Source organism: Phacochoerus africanus, chromosome 1 (genome assembly GCF_016906955.1).
Source record: "Phacochoerus africanus isolate WHEZ1 chromosome 1, ROS_Pafr_v1, whole genome shotgun sequence".
Lineage (NCBI taxonomy): Eukaryota > Metazoa > Chordata > Mammalia > Artiodactyla > Suidae > Phacochoerus > Phacochoerus africanus.
Window position 1 is genome coordinate 172,968,066 of NC_062544.1, and position 17,256 is coordinate 172,985,321.

Below are 17,256 nucleotides of genomic sequence, written 5' to 3' on the forward strand. Positions count from 1 at the left end.
AATAGGATGCTACTTGATAATACCATTGCATTAATATCCGTCCTTGTGATTCTACTGAACCCTCTGCAGGATGGCTTTTGGAATAGAGCACTGGCAGTGCCACAGTTCAAGTGCCTCACTAATCTGATTATGGCACTCTGGTGGGGCCAGCAGTGACCTGCCTCCAACAAGGTGCCCTTTGAAAAAGGGATATAACAGATTTACAAACACTCAAAAGAAATCAAGGAATGTTGCACTTTGGTGGTTTGGGGGGCAGCTTTTGGAATCAAGTTTCAAAGTATAGAGCTATTATTATTGATTGTCTGCCTGTTTAGCAAATAACTCTACTTATCTGGAGAGGGAGCAATTTGGATAATGCTTGCTGAATAGTTGATGTTTCAGAATTTTAAGAGCTGCTACAGATTTGACTTGGGGACAGAGCCCTAAAGTTCTTCAGATTTAAATTTGTTCTGCTGAATTCAGTCAGAAAATCAATTCACATGACAACTCTATAGAAACAGTCCAGTGGGAAAATTGTTGATCCATATTTTTATCCATATTTTTATCTCATAAAGTATTCTTTTATCTGTAATATGCAACTGCTGCATTATATGCATTGTAGATTATACATTTGTTTTATTTGATAGATTTCACAAAGCTGAGTTTTGTTGACCACTGGTCTAATTTTCTTAAAATCAGAATGCTTTTCTTCCTTGCAGATAACTTTGTCATTTTGACCTCTCCTTCTAAATAATTCTGGTAGATTTTGCAAAGGGACATAAACCTCTCAATCTCAATAATTTCCTGAAGTATACATTTAAAATGCCCTCTCTGGAAATACATATTAATTCATAGCAAGAAATAATATTGACCAGCTTCTGTTCTCCATATTCTAAACTATTTTTCTAGTTCTTCCATGCTAAATTTATTTTATTTCTTAAATATCTAAGAGAAAAATTAGATTGCTGGTCTGGCTGAAATTTCACATATTGTATCTGACAATATGTAGACAGTGTGAAGTTTAACGTGAATATTTCTGAACAGAGAAATGTGTTCAATGTGTATTCACTCTACAGATCAAGTCATGTCCTGCTGCTCCCTTGGTAGCTGGTAGACAGTACAACAGCATTAGATCAGTTGCTAATTGAATGAGTAACTCCTGTTGGGCAGAAATTTTTCTGGGCCCCAGTTCCTGACAGGTTATAGATTGTTAATGTCTGAAACAACCTGATAGTTTCCTATTGTCAGTGTCTGTTTCGGGCAGAGATGGAACTGAGCACTGAAAGTATTATTTGAGGGTACTTCATCAAGAGCTATCAACCTGGCTGGGCAGCTAGCTAGTCATGGCATTCAAACCAACACATTGGGATACATAAGCATTTTAATTTGAAAATTCCAGTGGAATCAATGGCATATTGTTTCTTCTCCCAAGTGAATCAATCATGTGTTAACTGTTCTATATTTCATGGTCTTCTTAGTAAGATGGTGTTGCTAACTGCAAATATTTTGTCTTAAATTAGTTTGTGAGGTCAAGAGAAGGCTGTATCCTTTAAGACAGGGATTTTCAACCCCAGCACTATTGACATTTGGGCCTGGATAAGTCTTTGTTATGAAGGGCTGTTTTGTGGTTGTAGGACACTTAGCATTTTTTCCTCTACTTATCTGATGCAATAGCACCCCCCAGCTATGACAATCAAAAATGTCCCCAGATGTTGTCAAATGTCCCTTGCAAGACAAAATCACCATGGATGAGAACCACTGCCCTAAGAAAAAAGGAATACATGAATTCCATTTTACTCTTCTAAATACAGGATGAGTCAGGGCCAAATTAAATAAAGGATATGTTTTCCTTTTTGAACTATAAGAATTACCTTTGTAACATACACATCTTAATTGCATAAAACTTTACTCCAACTTCAAATTACTCTTGAATACTAAGTAAACTACTCTGGGATCATCTAACTTCTTATTCTTGCCAGAGGGAAGAATTATCTACATTCTCATGTCCTAAAAAAAAAGAAAAGAAAAGAAAAGAAAAAAAACCCTGTGATTCTATTCCTTACTACCGTGTAAAGATAACAAATTGTTTAAAATTACCTTAAAGAACGGGATCCATTTTGTCCAATTGTTTTTACGTTTTGTAAATGAGCATTAGAATTATACAAAGCATTAAATATCAAGAATGAAGACTCTGTTGAATCAGGAAGCTGAAAATATACCACCAATAAGGTAGAAAATTGTACTGGGTCATGCTTTAAAAACTGGAAGAACACATTGTTAAAATAGATTTAAGGTAAATTATTTAATTTTACTCAAGAAGAGAGCTATCTCCTGATGTGCAAATTTTCATATCAACAAATAGAAGCCATTCTCATATATTCATTAAAGCATTTCTGGCAGAAAAATCTATCTTGTAGCATTTTATTCAGTGCTTCTATCTGTATTTCCTTGAAGAATCATAATGCATTTTTTAGAAGTTTTTTTTTTTTTTTTTTCCTTCAGACTTCACATCTCAGAATCGTTTTCCCCCTAGTAAGCTAATTCTGTTGTTAGGGATCTCACAAAGGTGTAATAGGCTAGTGGAACATTTATAATTTCCCCAGGAAAACCTGCAACAAATATATATGCCAAACACTTTATCTTATGTGCTCAAAAGAAATAGTGTCATCATCACCTTTCACATATCCCAGGAGATTTATTCACAGTTTACACTGGCTGTGAAACTGTTATCCACCGGGAGTTCTGCTTTATTTATTCTAGATAATAGGACGCTTGCAACCTATTAACAGTTGTAAACAGATCTTTCAAGTACATCTGACATAGCAATTATGAAATGTATTTCGTAGACAAGTTTCTGGGATTAAATCAGGACAAAGGTGGAGATAGGTAACTACAAGAGATTTCTGTACTGATAAGTTTGAACTGTTGTTCAAAATGAAATTGCAAGTATTGTAGACCCCGAGTTTCAAAATCCCAGTGGAAAATTTAATGGGTAAATGAACCATTATGTTTTAGAAAAACATTGATTTGATGAATGCGTATTTAAGAAACATTCTTATAAACATTCTTATCCTAAATGAGAGTAAATAAACATACAGTTAAATGGAGAGAGAGAGGGAGGCGGGAGGAGGAAGCAAAGGGAGACTGGATTATGGATGCATGGATGGTGTAACAATATTATCATGTAGGGTATCAACTTTGAACCAAGATCTGCATATTAAAGTTTGCTTTGTATTTTATTTTTCAGCCAATGTTTTCAGTTGCACCAAGTTTAGCCACCAATGCATCAGCAGCCTTTAATCCCTACCTGGGACCTGTTTCCCCAAGCCTGGTTCCAGCAGAGATCTTGCCGACTGCACCAATGTTGGTTACAGGGAATCCTGGCGTCCCTGTACCTGCAGCTGCTGCAGCTGCTGCACAGAAGTTAATGCGGACAGACAGACTTGAGGTAGGCGTGATTCACTGGTGTCATTATGTATTCCATTCTAAATTTCAAAGGGTGCTGTTTGTTTATTTCTTCCATGACCATAAAGGTTGAAAACAATGCAAAGCAGAGATTTTGGTTCAGTGTTTGGAGCATTTTTCTAGAATATAGATATGCTATATTTGATGAATGTGATGTTTATAGGAGCTGCAACATCCATATGTAGAATAGTGGATAAGAACTTTGACTCTGGGACCAGACGCTTGTTACTTTGTTGTGCCTCAATTTTGTCATCCTCAAAATGGAGATAATAATGGCACTTACCTCAGAAAGTTGGACAGTAGCTGGCACATGGCAGAAGCTTCCTAAATGCTCCCTGTTATTGTTGCTATTAACAAATTCTGTCAGTTCATGATACTCGTTCTTAAAAAGATCTTATTTAGTTGCTATCTCTAAAGTGGTTTAAAATTCATCATTGCGAGTTTCCTCAGAAGCCTCACAATATTTTGGTCGGAATAGCAAGGCAGCTTTGTTTTGAGAAGTGTGCCTGTAAGTTTTTAAATAGTAAATTTGGTGATACTCTAAATCTTAAAGAATGATCAGCTATTTGGGCTTTGCTATTGCTACATAAAAAAGGAATTAAAGATATAAATCTTATATTGAAGTGGTTCTATAGAGTTTCATCATGGCTGTAAATTGGTGGACTTAATAAACACTAGATGAAGGGGGAAAATGACAACACTACTGTACGTTAAAGCTCTCAAACTTGGCATTGGTGTCCAAGTAAAGAAAAAGTGAGCTTATCCTCTTTTCCCTGGTTAGAATGGGATATAATACTGAGAAGTTTTGTGTGTTTTAATTACTGAGAAAGCAGCCAAATAAGGCTGTTGTGTGGACATAATTGACACTAATAATTCATCAGTTTAGCAGGAATTTATTTAATAAGCACCAATTTCTTGTTTATTGGGTTTCATTGCATGCATTACAAAGGATCTCAGATTTCAGAGTAGTTACAACTGTCACTTTCTGATGGGAATAACAGTAGTTGATACTTATGGGGTATTTACTATCTACCAACTGCATCGTTAACCCTTCATATGCAAGACACACTTAATCCTAAGAATGATCTCATGAGGAAGATACTGTCATTAACTCCATTTAATGGAGGCAATATGTTTAAGGAAAGAGATGCAATATAACTATTCAAGGTCATGCAAGTAGGATATTCTGCTGGGATATGAACTCAGAACTCCATTTTTATTCTTTCTTACTTATCTTTTGGCCATGCCTATGGCATGTGGATTCCTCCACCAAGGATCAAACCTGAGCCACAGCAGTAACCTGAGCGACAGCAGTGACAATGCCAAGTCCTTAATTGCTAGGCCACCAGGAAACTCCAAAACTCCGCTTTTAAACACTGTACTACTCTCTCTTCCCGTACAGGGATAGTACAAAGAAGAGGCAGCAAATTTTGGCTTAGAGATTTTGCTTGTTTGTTTTAGGCTTATTTTTTACCTTTCATTGAACATTTTCGAAAAAGCTACTAATTGTAAGAGTTCCATAAGGGGAACTCCAGAAGGATGTTGACACCTAGTTACACACCCTCTATGGATCAAGGACCCTGCTGTGCACTGGAGATACATTTTGACTTATGGGTGGTTTGTCATTGACCAGTTGCTCTTGCTCACTAATTAGAATGCCATTTGCAGGAGTTCCCATTGTGGCTCAGTGGTTAATGAATCTGAGTAGGAACCATGAGGTTGTGGGTTCTATCCCTGGCCTCGCTCAATGGGTTAGGAATCTGGCATTGCTGTCAGCAGTGGTGTAGGTCGCAGATGTGGCTGAATCCTATGTTGCTGTGGCTCTGGTGTAGGCTGGTGGCTACAGCTCCGATTAGACCCCCTAGTCTGGGAGCCTCCATATACCATAGGTGCAGCCCTAGAAAAGGCAAAAAGACAAAAAAAATGCCATTTGTGGATAAATCAGGAGGAAATTAAAGAAACTTTAAATATTTTAAAATTATCAAATGCTCAACATATAAATCCATTTCCCCCCCTGCCCTTTCTGAAGCAAACTCTAGGTTTGTGATGCATAATTATTGATTGTTTCTTGAGTACCAGATAGACAGTCTGAGATGAACTTCACCGAATTAACTACTAATAGGAGATGATATTCATAAAAATGAGAACATCTCTATTTAAATCTCTTTCAAAGAATCTCTTTAAAAGGTTGATTGTGTGGTCAAAACTCTTTTAAACCAATCCTCCCATATTTTTAGGTAGTCTTAGTTGGCTATATATTTTGTATAGTGTTTGGTTAAAATGAAGACTTTTCTGTTTGGTTTTGTTTTTCTTTTGTGAGGAGCTGCTTCAAGTATTTTGTCTGTTTTCTTTCCCTGTAGTCACAACAAATGACTCCTGTTGCAAAGACTGTCATTTCCTTTTAACCTGAATTCCACTTATCTAAATGCCTGATGGGAGGGCAGCTTCCTATCTTATTCTTGTTCACAGGATCTGAGCCAATGTCACAGTTACAACCTGTTAGGATATTGCAGTGTGAAGCTAAGGGGCACATTGCTCTGCTCAGCACTTGTGATTTTAGACACTCCTGTCTTCAGGCTATTTGCTCTCATGCTAATTGTGCTACATCTACATCTTAAAGTGTAAAATTCATGACAATGCACACACTTATTTACACATTTAGTTATTTGGGGGCTTAAATCTATACTCTGTGTTTAACTCATGAAACTCCTAAGTATACTTCTGAATTTTGAGTTCCTTTTGAGGTGAATAGATTTTGAATCCGTTAAAATATTGGCCAGTTCTTCTTGCCACTTCTATTTCTCTTTTTGCTGCAAAATAGACAATAAAGCAGTTTAAAATGCCATAGATAATCAGCCTTCTGGTTCTTCTGCTTAGAAGCACTAACATATATTTACAGCACCCAATGTGATACCACAAAAAATGATAAATTAAAAACAGGAATCCAAGGATAAGTGCTGGTGATTTTGCTAATTAAATGACGTAAGTTTGGGTCAAGTTTTTCATATTTTCTGAGCTTTGTATTACACACATATAATGTTAGGGGATTGTACAAGATGGTCTCTAAGGTCACAACTAGTTAGGACATTGTAGATGAAAATTTAGGTCATTTTCTTGCTTTTAATGCTAGCCACAAACTAATGAAAAGGTTGTTTGGTATATACATATAAAACACACACATAAGCTTTTCCATCACGAGTTATATTATCCATTCTTTGTTGGATATCTTTCAAAAGATTTTGTAGCTGCACAACTTTTATATTGCAAAATGTAGTCTTTACGGTTTTTCTCTAAAAAGGAACAAATTTCTTAGATATTGGTCACTGAAAGGAGGCTTTTAAAATTCCATTTTATTTTCTGTGGAAAGTTTCTTTTGTGCCATATATTAGATTCTAGATATGTGATATCATATGGTATTTGTCTTTCTCTTTTTGACTTACTTCACTCAATATGTGTAACTGGGTCACCATGCTGTACAATAGAAAATTGGCAGAACACTGTCAACTAGCTATAATGGAAAAAAATAAAAATCGTTATATAAAAAATAATAATAATAATAAAATAAAGTAAAATTCCATTTTATGACCTTGGGATGCCTTCGTGTAATTTCCAAGCATCAGTTATTTTCAGTGATTATTTAAGAAATTGTGAAAATCTATAGGTACTGGAAAGGACCGAAGTTTTTAGTCACATCTTTGCTTCATTACAAAGAGTTGGTAATTAAGGAGATCATTGTTTGATTTATTTTCCAGATACACAGTAATTTTTTATGGTGCAGAGAGGATCCATGAATACATTTATTCTCTCATTTATTCAGCAATATCCAGTGGAGAACTTTTGAATATCTTTCAAGTAAAAAATGTTGTGAGGAATATCTTGAAGCCTTAAAAATGTTATCAATAACAAGGAAAGGTTCCCCAGAATACTGCCAAGCTCATAAATGATGAAGTAACTTGCAGTAAAGGAATAAATGAGTCAGTCAACCCATTAATCAATTAATTAATCACAAAATGATCCATGCCTTTATTCAGAGCTTAGGGTATTTCAACAGAGGAAATAAAACATGACACATTTTTGATGTTTGTTGGCATTCTCCTTGGGCACATGTTTACATTTTGAGCATTCCAACTGCAAAATATGGCATCTTGTTTATGCCCCTAGTCCTAGAGCTATGGTTTGCAAGCTTTAAGGTGATTAGAATCTCTTGGGGTTATTGTTAAACAGGCAGGGCCTCATCCCCACCGACTGATTCGGTGGTCTTCAGCAGGTCTCTGAAATCCTTTTCACAGATCTGCCAGATGATTCCAAATGCAAATGGTCTATCATATACTTCCTCCAGAGGATGGCAGTGTCTATTATTGAAGTCTTAACTTTTCGTCATTTACCTCATGTGCAGTTACTTGTGACTTTCTCTGGATTAAAAATCTGCCTCCTCCAATCCGTTTTGTTAGGTTTCTGAGAACATAATGTACAGCATAATGAAATGTTTTAAGTAAACAGTTGTTACTTTTAGGGTAATTTGTATGATGGAACAGCATTAATCAAACAAAAGGCAAACCAGTGACTGTATACTTCATAAGATAGTGAAGACTTTTAGATTGCCATTTGGTTAATTACATCATTTTTATTTTTTATTTTTTTAATTTATTTTTTATTGTTATTTCCCCCAACACACTTTTTTTTTCCCCACTGTACAGCATGGGGACCCTGTTACACATACATGTATACATAATTTTTTCTCCCCTTGTCGTGCTGCAGTCTAAGTATCTAGACATAGATCTCAGTGCCACACAGCAGGATCTCATTGTTAATCCATTCCAAAAGCAATAGTTTGCATCCATTAACCCCAAGCTCCCAATCCTCCCATTCCCTCCTCCTACCCCTGAGCAACCACACGTCTATTCTCCAAGTCCATGATTTTCTTTTCTGTGGAAAGGTTCATTTGTGCTGTATATTAGATACCAGATATGAGTGATATCATATGGTATTTGTCTTTCTCTTTCTGACTGACTTCACTCAGTATGAGCATCTATAGTTCCATCCATGTTGCTGCAAATGGCATTATGTCATTCTTTTTTATGGCTGAGTAGTATTCCATTATTTATATATACCACATCTTCCTAATCCAGTCATCTGTTAATGGACATTTAGGTTGTTTCCATGTCTTGGCTATTGTGAATAGTGCTGCAGTGAACATGCAGGTGGGTGCATGTGTCTTTTTTAAGGAAAGCTTTGTCCAGATATATGCCCAAGAGTGGGATCGTGGGGTCATATGGTAGTTCTATGTATAGTTTTCTAAGGTACCTCCATACTGTTCTGCATAGTGGTTGTACCAGCTTACATTCCCACCAACAGTGCAGGAGGGTTCCCTTTTCTCCACACCCCCTCCAGCATCTGTTATTTGTGGACTTATTAATGATGACCATTCTGACTGATGTGAGATGGTATCTCATGGTAGTTTTGATTTGCATTTCTCTAATAATCAGGGATGTTGAGCATTTTTTCATGTGCTTGTTGGCCATCTATATATCTTCCTTGGAGAAACATCTATTCAGGTCTTTTGCCCAATTTTCAATTGGGTGGTTGGCTTTTTTGCCGTTGAGTTGTATAAATTGCTTGTATATTCTAGAGATTAAGCCCTTGTCAGTTGCATCATTTGAAACAATTTTTTCCCATTCTGTAAGTTGTCTTTTTGTTTTCTTTTTGGTTTCCTTTGCTGTGCAAAAGCTTGGCAGTTTGAGTAGGTCCCATTGGTTTTTTTTTTTTTTTTTTTTTTTGCTCTTATTTCTGTTGCTTTGGGAGACTGGCCTGAGAAAATATTCATAAAGTATGTCAGAGAATGTTTTGCCTATGTTCTCTTCCAGGAGTTTGATGGTGTCTTGCCTTATGTTTAAGTCTTTAAGCCATTTTGAATTTATTTTTGTGCATGGTATGAGGGTGTGTTCTAGTTTCATTGATTGACATGGAGCTGTCCAGATTTCCCAGCAATTCTTGCTGAATAGACTGTCTCCATCATTTTTTATATCAGTAGTCTATATGCAAAAACATATGACATTCTAGGAAAGGTGGGCAGGCCGCTTGGCTTCTGATATTTTCAGTTAGATTGTTTCGGTATTAAGCATTCTTGTGCTGAAAGTTTTATTCTACTGAGGTAATCATGACACAAGTTTCTAATTCAGGCTGCTGGATACTGGAAGCTCCCACTATTTCCCCAAACAGAAGAGTCTAATGACTTTTTTCATATAGGCATTAAAAAAAATATGATACCTACTGACTACACAAAAAAGAGCATTTAATGCTAAATATGGATTCAAGTGATAGTGAAAGGCATGCTTAGGTGACATCATTATAGGCGTTTAATGGATTTGTCATGATCTATTGCATATAAAAGCCATTCAATTCAAAATGAGATTAGAAAAGCATATGCTTTTAATAATGTAAGAAGGGTTTATTTTACTTTTGTAATCTTGTAGAGGGTATTTGGCTACTATTTTAAGATATTTTAATTTCTTTAGAAAATTACTAGGAAATATTAAGAGTTTTGTGCACATAGGTCTATGTAGTTTAAATTTTAAAAAATTATTAAGGCTTTAGAATGGCTCTCTAAAATGTGGTCACACCCTCATTTAAAACATCGAGTCTCTGCCAGTTACTACTTTCTCTGATTAGTTTGAGTTTGTTTTGGGGACAATAACGTTATAAATTGTTGAAAATTACCTAATTGCTCATCTTGGTTTAGCTTACTTATATTTACTGTTTTCCCACCAATATTTGCATCCAAATTAAAGCTAAAATTTCCCTTTCTTTGCAGTTATTTAGAAAGAGTAATAGAAGTAACTTTAGATTTGAACATTTTGGCATGTTGATGAGCTTATTAAGATGTCATGTCAGTTGTAGAAATTAATAAAGAAGAACCCGGGGATGGATTTAGTGAGACGTTTTCCTTAATTGGTCATTGCTGCCAATTCAGATTTGATTTCTTTTTTAAATTACATGAGGTCAAGTGACACCTTCTTAGCTAGATCATCTATAGAAATGAGGGCTATCCTGTTGTGGCTTACCGGGTTATGAATCCAATTAGTATCCATGAGGATGTGGGTTTGATCCCTGGCCTCGCTCAGTGGGTTAAGGATCTGGCATTGCTGTGAGCTACGGTGTAGGTTGCAGGTGCAGCTTGGATCCCATGTTGCTGTGGCTGTAGTGTAGGCTGGCAGCTGCAGCTCTGATTTGACCCCTGGCCTGAGAACTTCCATGTGCCGCAGGTATGGTCCTTAAAAAAAAAAAAGAAAAAAAAGAAATGTGCTTGACTTCCCTCACCTGGTGGTAAAGAGGGATTCCACCCTCTATATTTTAAAGCAAACCTCAAATTGATCTTAACAGAAATCCTCTGAGGTAGCTGAAGTAAATGTCTTTTTCTTCACTTTTTTTTTTTTTTTAATGAGCTTCAGGTAGACCAAATTTGTACAATTACCAGACAACAGACTGAAATTAGATATCACATCATCAGATATTTATCTTGAGAGTTTAATTTCACAATTAACTGAGAACATGTCCCCTAATCAATAGAATTTTAAGATGTGGATATTTTAATTCTTTTTGAATTGAAAACTGATTTCTTTATATTAGATTGTTATATTTATGACCATTAATGTTGTGGCTTCTTTGATAAAATGACTGATTATCCAGTATTTCTTTTTATAGTGTGTTAGCTCAAACTTAATAGAAAATAAAATCCATGATGCTTATTATTGAACAACAGGTATATATTTGTCTTTGAATAAGCTCCTTAATATCGGTCATTAAGGTTTAAATTGACTTCCAAAAATATTACAGTAGACTGAGTATCCCTATTCCCTGTTACAAATAACTCTCCCTTCCTACTTTTGGATCTTATTCTCTAAAGATGACTGAGTTAATAACTAAGGTAAGCACAAAACATAGAACCTCTCTTTAAAAGAATATGCAGATGACTGTTTAGTTTTGAATAAATTTGAACATTGACCTTAATTTCCTTAGAATCCCAACCAAGCCTTAACTTGCAGAATAATGATGAATTTTATACTACTTATAACCTGTATTATTTTGACCATTTTGAAATGTTTGTCATGTATTTAAAAAATCAGAGTTCAAATAGCAAGAACTATTTATTTTAATCAGAATTGTATGATGTGTTTTAAGCTATCTGTACATTATCTTATTCAGTATTCACAGTTCCAGAGCTAGAAAATATAGATATTAGATGTCACCTGAAATTTCTGATTTCAAACTCTATCTTTCACTCTCCCAGTGCTATTTAATCAATAACAGAAGATTTATGTAGAATTAACTCAGATTTCTTTGGGAATTTTTCTTTTGATTAATTTAAATTTATATTCCAAAGATTTTTTTTTTTTAGAAATGGAATTTAGTTCTTAAATGTTTTCAGCGAGGGTTTTTATTGAAACTATGGTTTTTAGTTTAAAAGCAACCGCTTATCTATTTTGTATGAAAGTATAAAATTTACCTTATTTCCACAGCAAACTGCTTTAATACATATAGTACATGTAAGTATTTGTACTTTAAAAACATTCTTTTTGATTGAAACATATTATGTGTTTAGCTACTAGATGAAATTATTTTCATCCGGGTTTGAAAACCACTTATCAAACTATGAAAAGTACTTATATTTGTTGATCCATTAATGCCATTTTTGCACATTTATCCTTGGAGAGTAATTTTTCAAGAAGTATGGTCATGAGTATATTCTTGCAACATTATTTCTAATAGGGGGTTATTGGAAGTAATCTAGATATTCTCTGGAAGAGTTACTTATGTTACCCACATCTATTTGATGGAATTTGATGCAGCCAGCAAAAATGATCACCCTGGACACTCGTTAGTAAAATGGAAAAAAAAATGCTTATGCTGGAGTTCCTGTCGTGGCGCAGTGGTTAACGAATCCGACTAGGAACCATGATGTTGCGGGTTCGATCCCTGGCCTTACTCAGTGGGTTGAGGACCCGGCGTTGCCGTGAGCTGTGGTGAAGGTTGCAGATGCGGCTCGGATCCTGTGTTACTGTGGCTCTGGCGTAGGCTGGTGGCTACAGTTCCGATTAGACCCCTAGCCTGGGAACCTCCATATGCCGCAGGAGTGGCCCTAGAAAAGGCAAAAAGACAAAAAAGACAAAAAAAAAATGCTTATGCTATATTGTTAAGCAAAAACAGATCACCAAGTAACAGCCATACTATAATCACAACTATTTGAAAAATGTGTTCATGCGGAAGATTGGATGAGAATAGAAAAAAGAACCATAATGTGGCTAGGATTTTCAAATTTAATTTTATCTTCTTTGTCCCAAATTCTTTGTATGGTAAATTGTTCAGTTTCTTATCCTGATTTGAATTATGAGGTTAAATTTGTTGAAATTTTGTCAACTATACTTTGCTAATATAATACTGAAACTAAGAGATTTCTTGTGGGGAGAAGCACAGTCTAAGTTTTCTTAACTTTATCAGAGAAACCAGGCCAAATCCATATTTAGCAGTGAAAGGATAGATCTCATTTTATTGATGGTGATTATCAGAGAAAAATCTGTTTGAAGAGCTTTGGGAAGTTTGTTCTATTTAGAGAGGTACTCAACAATCCAGATGTACGTCTAAAGTTAGGTAAACTTCTCTAGCCCTCTGGCCTTGTAGGTTCCCCCAGTACAAATTTTCATGAGAGATTTTCTATTTCGTCTTTATTTTTTTCAAAGGCAAGAATATTGGGAGAACAGCTATTTTAGCACTATTTCTTCTGTAACATTTCCCATGTTAGGGGAAACTTTAAGCTAGAAAATAAAAATTAGAAGTCAAAAATGTATATCATGCAAAAATAGTTGAAATTCTTGGAACATCAGAAAAGGCTGGATTTAGGACAAATTCAAAGCTAACTGTGAGTTATTCACTTCTGCTTAAATATTTTTAGAATTACTGCATCCTGCAAGACAGTAAAGAGTACAAAATTGTAATAAACAAATTATTAACCTGTACAAACTGTACAGATATATGCATAAAGCAAATGGAGAGGGTCAAGGGACCTTAAAATGACCATCTTTATACAGCCTGACTTAAAGTTCACATCGCTGAAAATAAAAAGAACATTGAGATGGAGTGAGGAATAAAAAGTCAAAATTAGCCCAGCACTCAGTTTATATTTTGGGAGAATGATGCTCAAATTTCTGGTACCAGCCCTGGCATAGTTGTTTTCAGAAAATAACAGATCTTTGATTTTAATAGTTATTAAAGATCCTGCAAATAGACTACTTTTAGATCTTCTTTCTTGTCAATGTGGCAAAGAGTAAGAGAAACTGGAAAATAGAGTGTTAGTTCAGCTGTTGCCAGTTTCTTTGTGAGCACATTCAAAAAGCAAGAATTACCGAAGAGCTAACAGCAGTAGTGTCCTATTACAGATGGTTTCCTATTGGATGTCCTGCACTGACATAGATTTGCTTCAGCAGAAACATAGCCTTTTTGCTTATGCTAGGGTATAAATTTAGCATAATTTTTACATATATATATATATATATATACACACACACGTATATATATATATATATATATATATATATATATGAATGTTTCTGTTCTCAAATAAGTGTGTCACACTTCCTATTTTGAAGCGTCTAACTTAGTAAGTGGGGATTTGTGGTTTGGAAAGCTCTGCACCTGATTCCAGTGCTCAGCCAGAGTGGAGGACAATAGTTCTGGATAATAGCTTAAGTATTTTTGCTTTTCGAATTATAAATTCCTGGTTATCCTTGTTTTCTTCTGTCCATGAGAATAAATGAAATGATTTTTAAAAAATAGGATCTTCAGTAACTTTGTATTCCTAATATCTCTCAGAGTGTCTGGCATGGAGCAGTTATTTAATAATCTTTTTAAATTAAATAAATTGAGGTGGTGAATAGAGTTGGTTCAATGCAATGTGGAATGCAATGCGTTGCTAGCCTGAGGTTTCCAAATAGTGCAAGATGTCATTTGTAATGCTCTTTTAAAGATGTAGCGGATATAAATTATGAGGCCTTTTTAAAAGGAGGCACTTTTCTCAATAATAGGATATGAATATAATAGGGGAAATACCTAGAATTAAATGTGATCTCTTCATGTACTTAAGTCCAAGAAAACCTTTGCTTTTTAAATTGCACCACATGGTTCCCATTTTTTCTTGATGAACTCCAAAATAGAGTACTTTGGGTCTATATTTTCTCAGTTTGTAAAAAAGATTTATGAAAAATAAAAAGGAAACATCCTTGAAGCATGAAGTAGGAGCATGAAAATATTAAAAGGACATTCTGGGTTTAGATGGCCCTCTTGTGGCAAAAAGGTCAAACTACCACGAGTGAACATAGTGCTGGGAACCTCTTGATTAGGGCAGGCACCATGGCAGACTTTAATAGTAAGAGTCAAAGTCGAGCAGACAAATGAGAAATAATCCATTTTCACTTTTCCTCAGGGACCTCATCCAAAATTAATAGATATAAAACAAATAGACAATAACAAAAACTTATCTTTTTCCATCAGCTGTATATAGCTACTAGCTGACTCTCTAATGATCAAAGAAATAGCTCTTGGAAACATTTTACAAAAAAGCTATCACTTTTTTATACTTTCACTTTTAATAATTTCAGATTAGCATACAAGTTGCAAAAATAGAAGCAAGAGTTCCTGCCTATCCTGGTGCACCTAGCTTACCTAAACGTTAACAGCTTATATAAGCATATTATTACCACTTACAAAATGAGAAAATTAACATTGCTATGCTGCTCTTAACCAGTCTACAGAACTTAATCACATTGCACCAGCTGTCCTACCAATATCCCTTCTCTGACTCCAAGATTGTCCAGTCTGTGACAATGTCTCAATCTCTTTTCTGTCATGACTTTGACATTTTGAAATAGTACTGATCAGCCATTTTGCAAAATATCCTACCATTTCAATTTGTGTGACGTTTCCTCATGATCAAATTCAGGTGATGCGTTCTCAGCATTAGTACAACAAAAGTGATGCTTTCAGTGTGTCATATCGGTTGGTATGTGATGTCATTATGGGTGATACTAACTTTGTTCAGTTAAAGTGGTGTTTATGGGGTTCTTCACCATAAAGTTACTATTTTCCCTTTGGTAATGAATAAGTGTATCACCATAATTTAAATTAGATATTTTACCATAACTAGTATCATACATGCATTTTCTTTCTTGTGGACATTTTACTAAAATGGGGTTGTAATTTTTATCCTGTACTAGCAATGTTTTCAAGTTATTTTATGGTTCCTTTGCAAATTACCTTTTCCACTTTGACCTGTAGACTTCTATCACCAGTCTTGCGCTTTATTTTAATTTTTTTATTTTTTCCATTATAGTTGGTTTATAGTATTCTGTCAATTTCTACTGTACAGCAAAGTGACCCAGTAACACACATATATACATTCTTTTTCTCACATTATGCAGTTTAAGTTGTCCATGTTGACTCACCCCTGTGCACTTAATGACTTGTAGGTATGTCGAGAGTACCAGCGTGGCAATTGCAACAGAGGAGAAAATGATTGTCGGTTTGCCCATCCTGCTGACAGCACAATGATTGACACCAATGACAACACAGTCACCGTGTGTATGGATTACATCAAAGGGAGATGCTCTCGGGAAAAGTGCAAATACTTTCATCCTCCCGCACATCTGCAAGCCAAGATCAAGGCTGCCCAATACCAGGTCAACCAGGCTGCAGCAGCACAGGCTGCAGCCACTGCAGCTGCCATGGTAAGTAGAGACCTCAGCTCAATCCTTGCTAACAGTCAAAAAAGCAAAGTGAACAACTGTATCTGACTACAAGCTATTCATTTATTAACCTTTTTCTTTTTTTTTTTAATTTTTGCTGAAAATATGTTTGTTCAGGTATCCCAGACAATACATAATGAAGTTACCATTCACAGAAGTGAGGGTAACTCCTCAAATGGTTCAGATTGCTCCTACCCTTGGCCTAACTCTTAATTCTCTGTCTTATTCTGGATATAGGGTTTCTGAAATTTCTGCTTTGTACAGAACACCTGTCTCCTTTTGGTTTAACGATACTGCCATTTTCGGTCCTCTTATTTCTGTGTGCCATCTAATCAGCCATTGTTTTCCTTCGGTGTGTTCTTTTGCACATCAAGGCTCTTCTCTACATATATCTTGCTTTTAACCATAACAAAATCTGGAACTATTTAGGAGAACTGCTTGAACAAAATTCTTTTTAGAATTAGCTACAAGATTTTGAACAGTTTGCTATCTAGATTATCTGAAACAATATTGTGGCATAAACAGAAGTGTAAAACTAGAGAAGCTTGACTATGCCATTATATAGAAAGGAGAAAGCTGTACTCCAGGAGTTAGAAATTGGATCATTTAGAACAGATACAAAACTAGATACTTAAGGTAAATTTTAATGTGATCTAATAGCTCATCTTAATGAGTCCATTTTTGTTCTTTGCTTAGCTGTTTTAATGTTGTCCATTTTTTACATAAATATATGACTTAATCATTAAAATATTCATAAAAACACTGTGGTATTTCATAGCACAGTAAAATAACCATGAGAGAGGTCTTTTCTGTGTTTGTTTATGGATACTTGAGCAAAAATACAGAAGGCAGACTCTCTCCTCCTCTCTTCCTTTCACTCTTTTTTTTTTCTGTTAGAGTATCTTGTTTGTAATTAACTACAAAGAGGAGTTATCCTCCCAATAACAACTCAGTAGTGCCTTTATTGTGCATGCTTAGTCTTGTTATTCGTTGTATATGGCATTCCGATGATTTGTTTTTT

At 35.3% G+C, this 17,256-nt stretch overlaps 1 protein-coding gene across 27 annotated transcripts in view; it reads left to right on the top strand.

The window, feature by feature from the left end:
* The window catches only part of MBNL1 (muscleblind like splicing regulator 1), a 205,897-nt gene that overhangs the window by 169,187 nt on the left and 19,454 nt on the right, over positions 1 to 17,256 (top strand). For all 27 annotated transcript variants that reach the window (XR_007135549.1, XM_047784876.1, XM_047784867.1 and 24 more), the window contains 2 exons: positions 3,227 to 3,427; positions 15,960 to 16,217. Coding sequence is in view for 26 of the 27 variants with exons in the window: in XM_047784876.1 (XP_047640832.1) it covers positions 3,227 to 3,427; positions 15,960 to 16,217 (459 nt within the window). In the remaining variant the exon portion in view is untranslated. The remainder of the gene's footprint in view (positions 1 to 3,226; positions 3,428 to 15,959; positions 16,218 to 17,256) is intronic.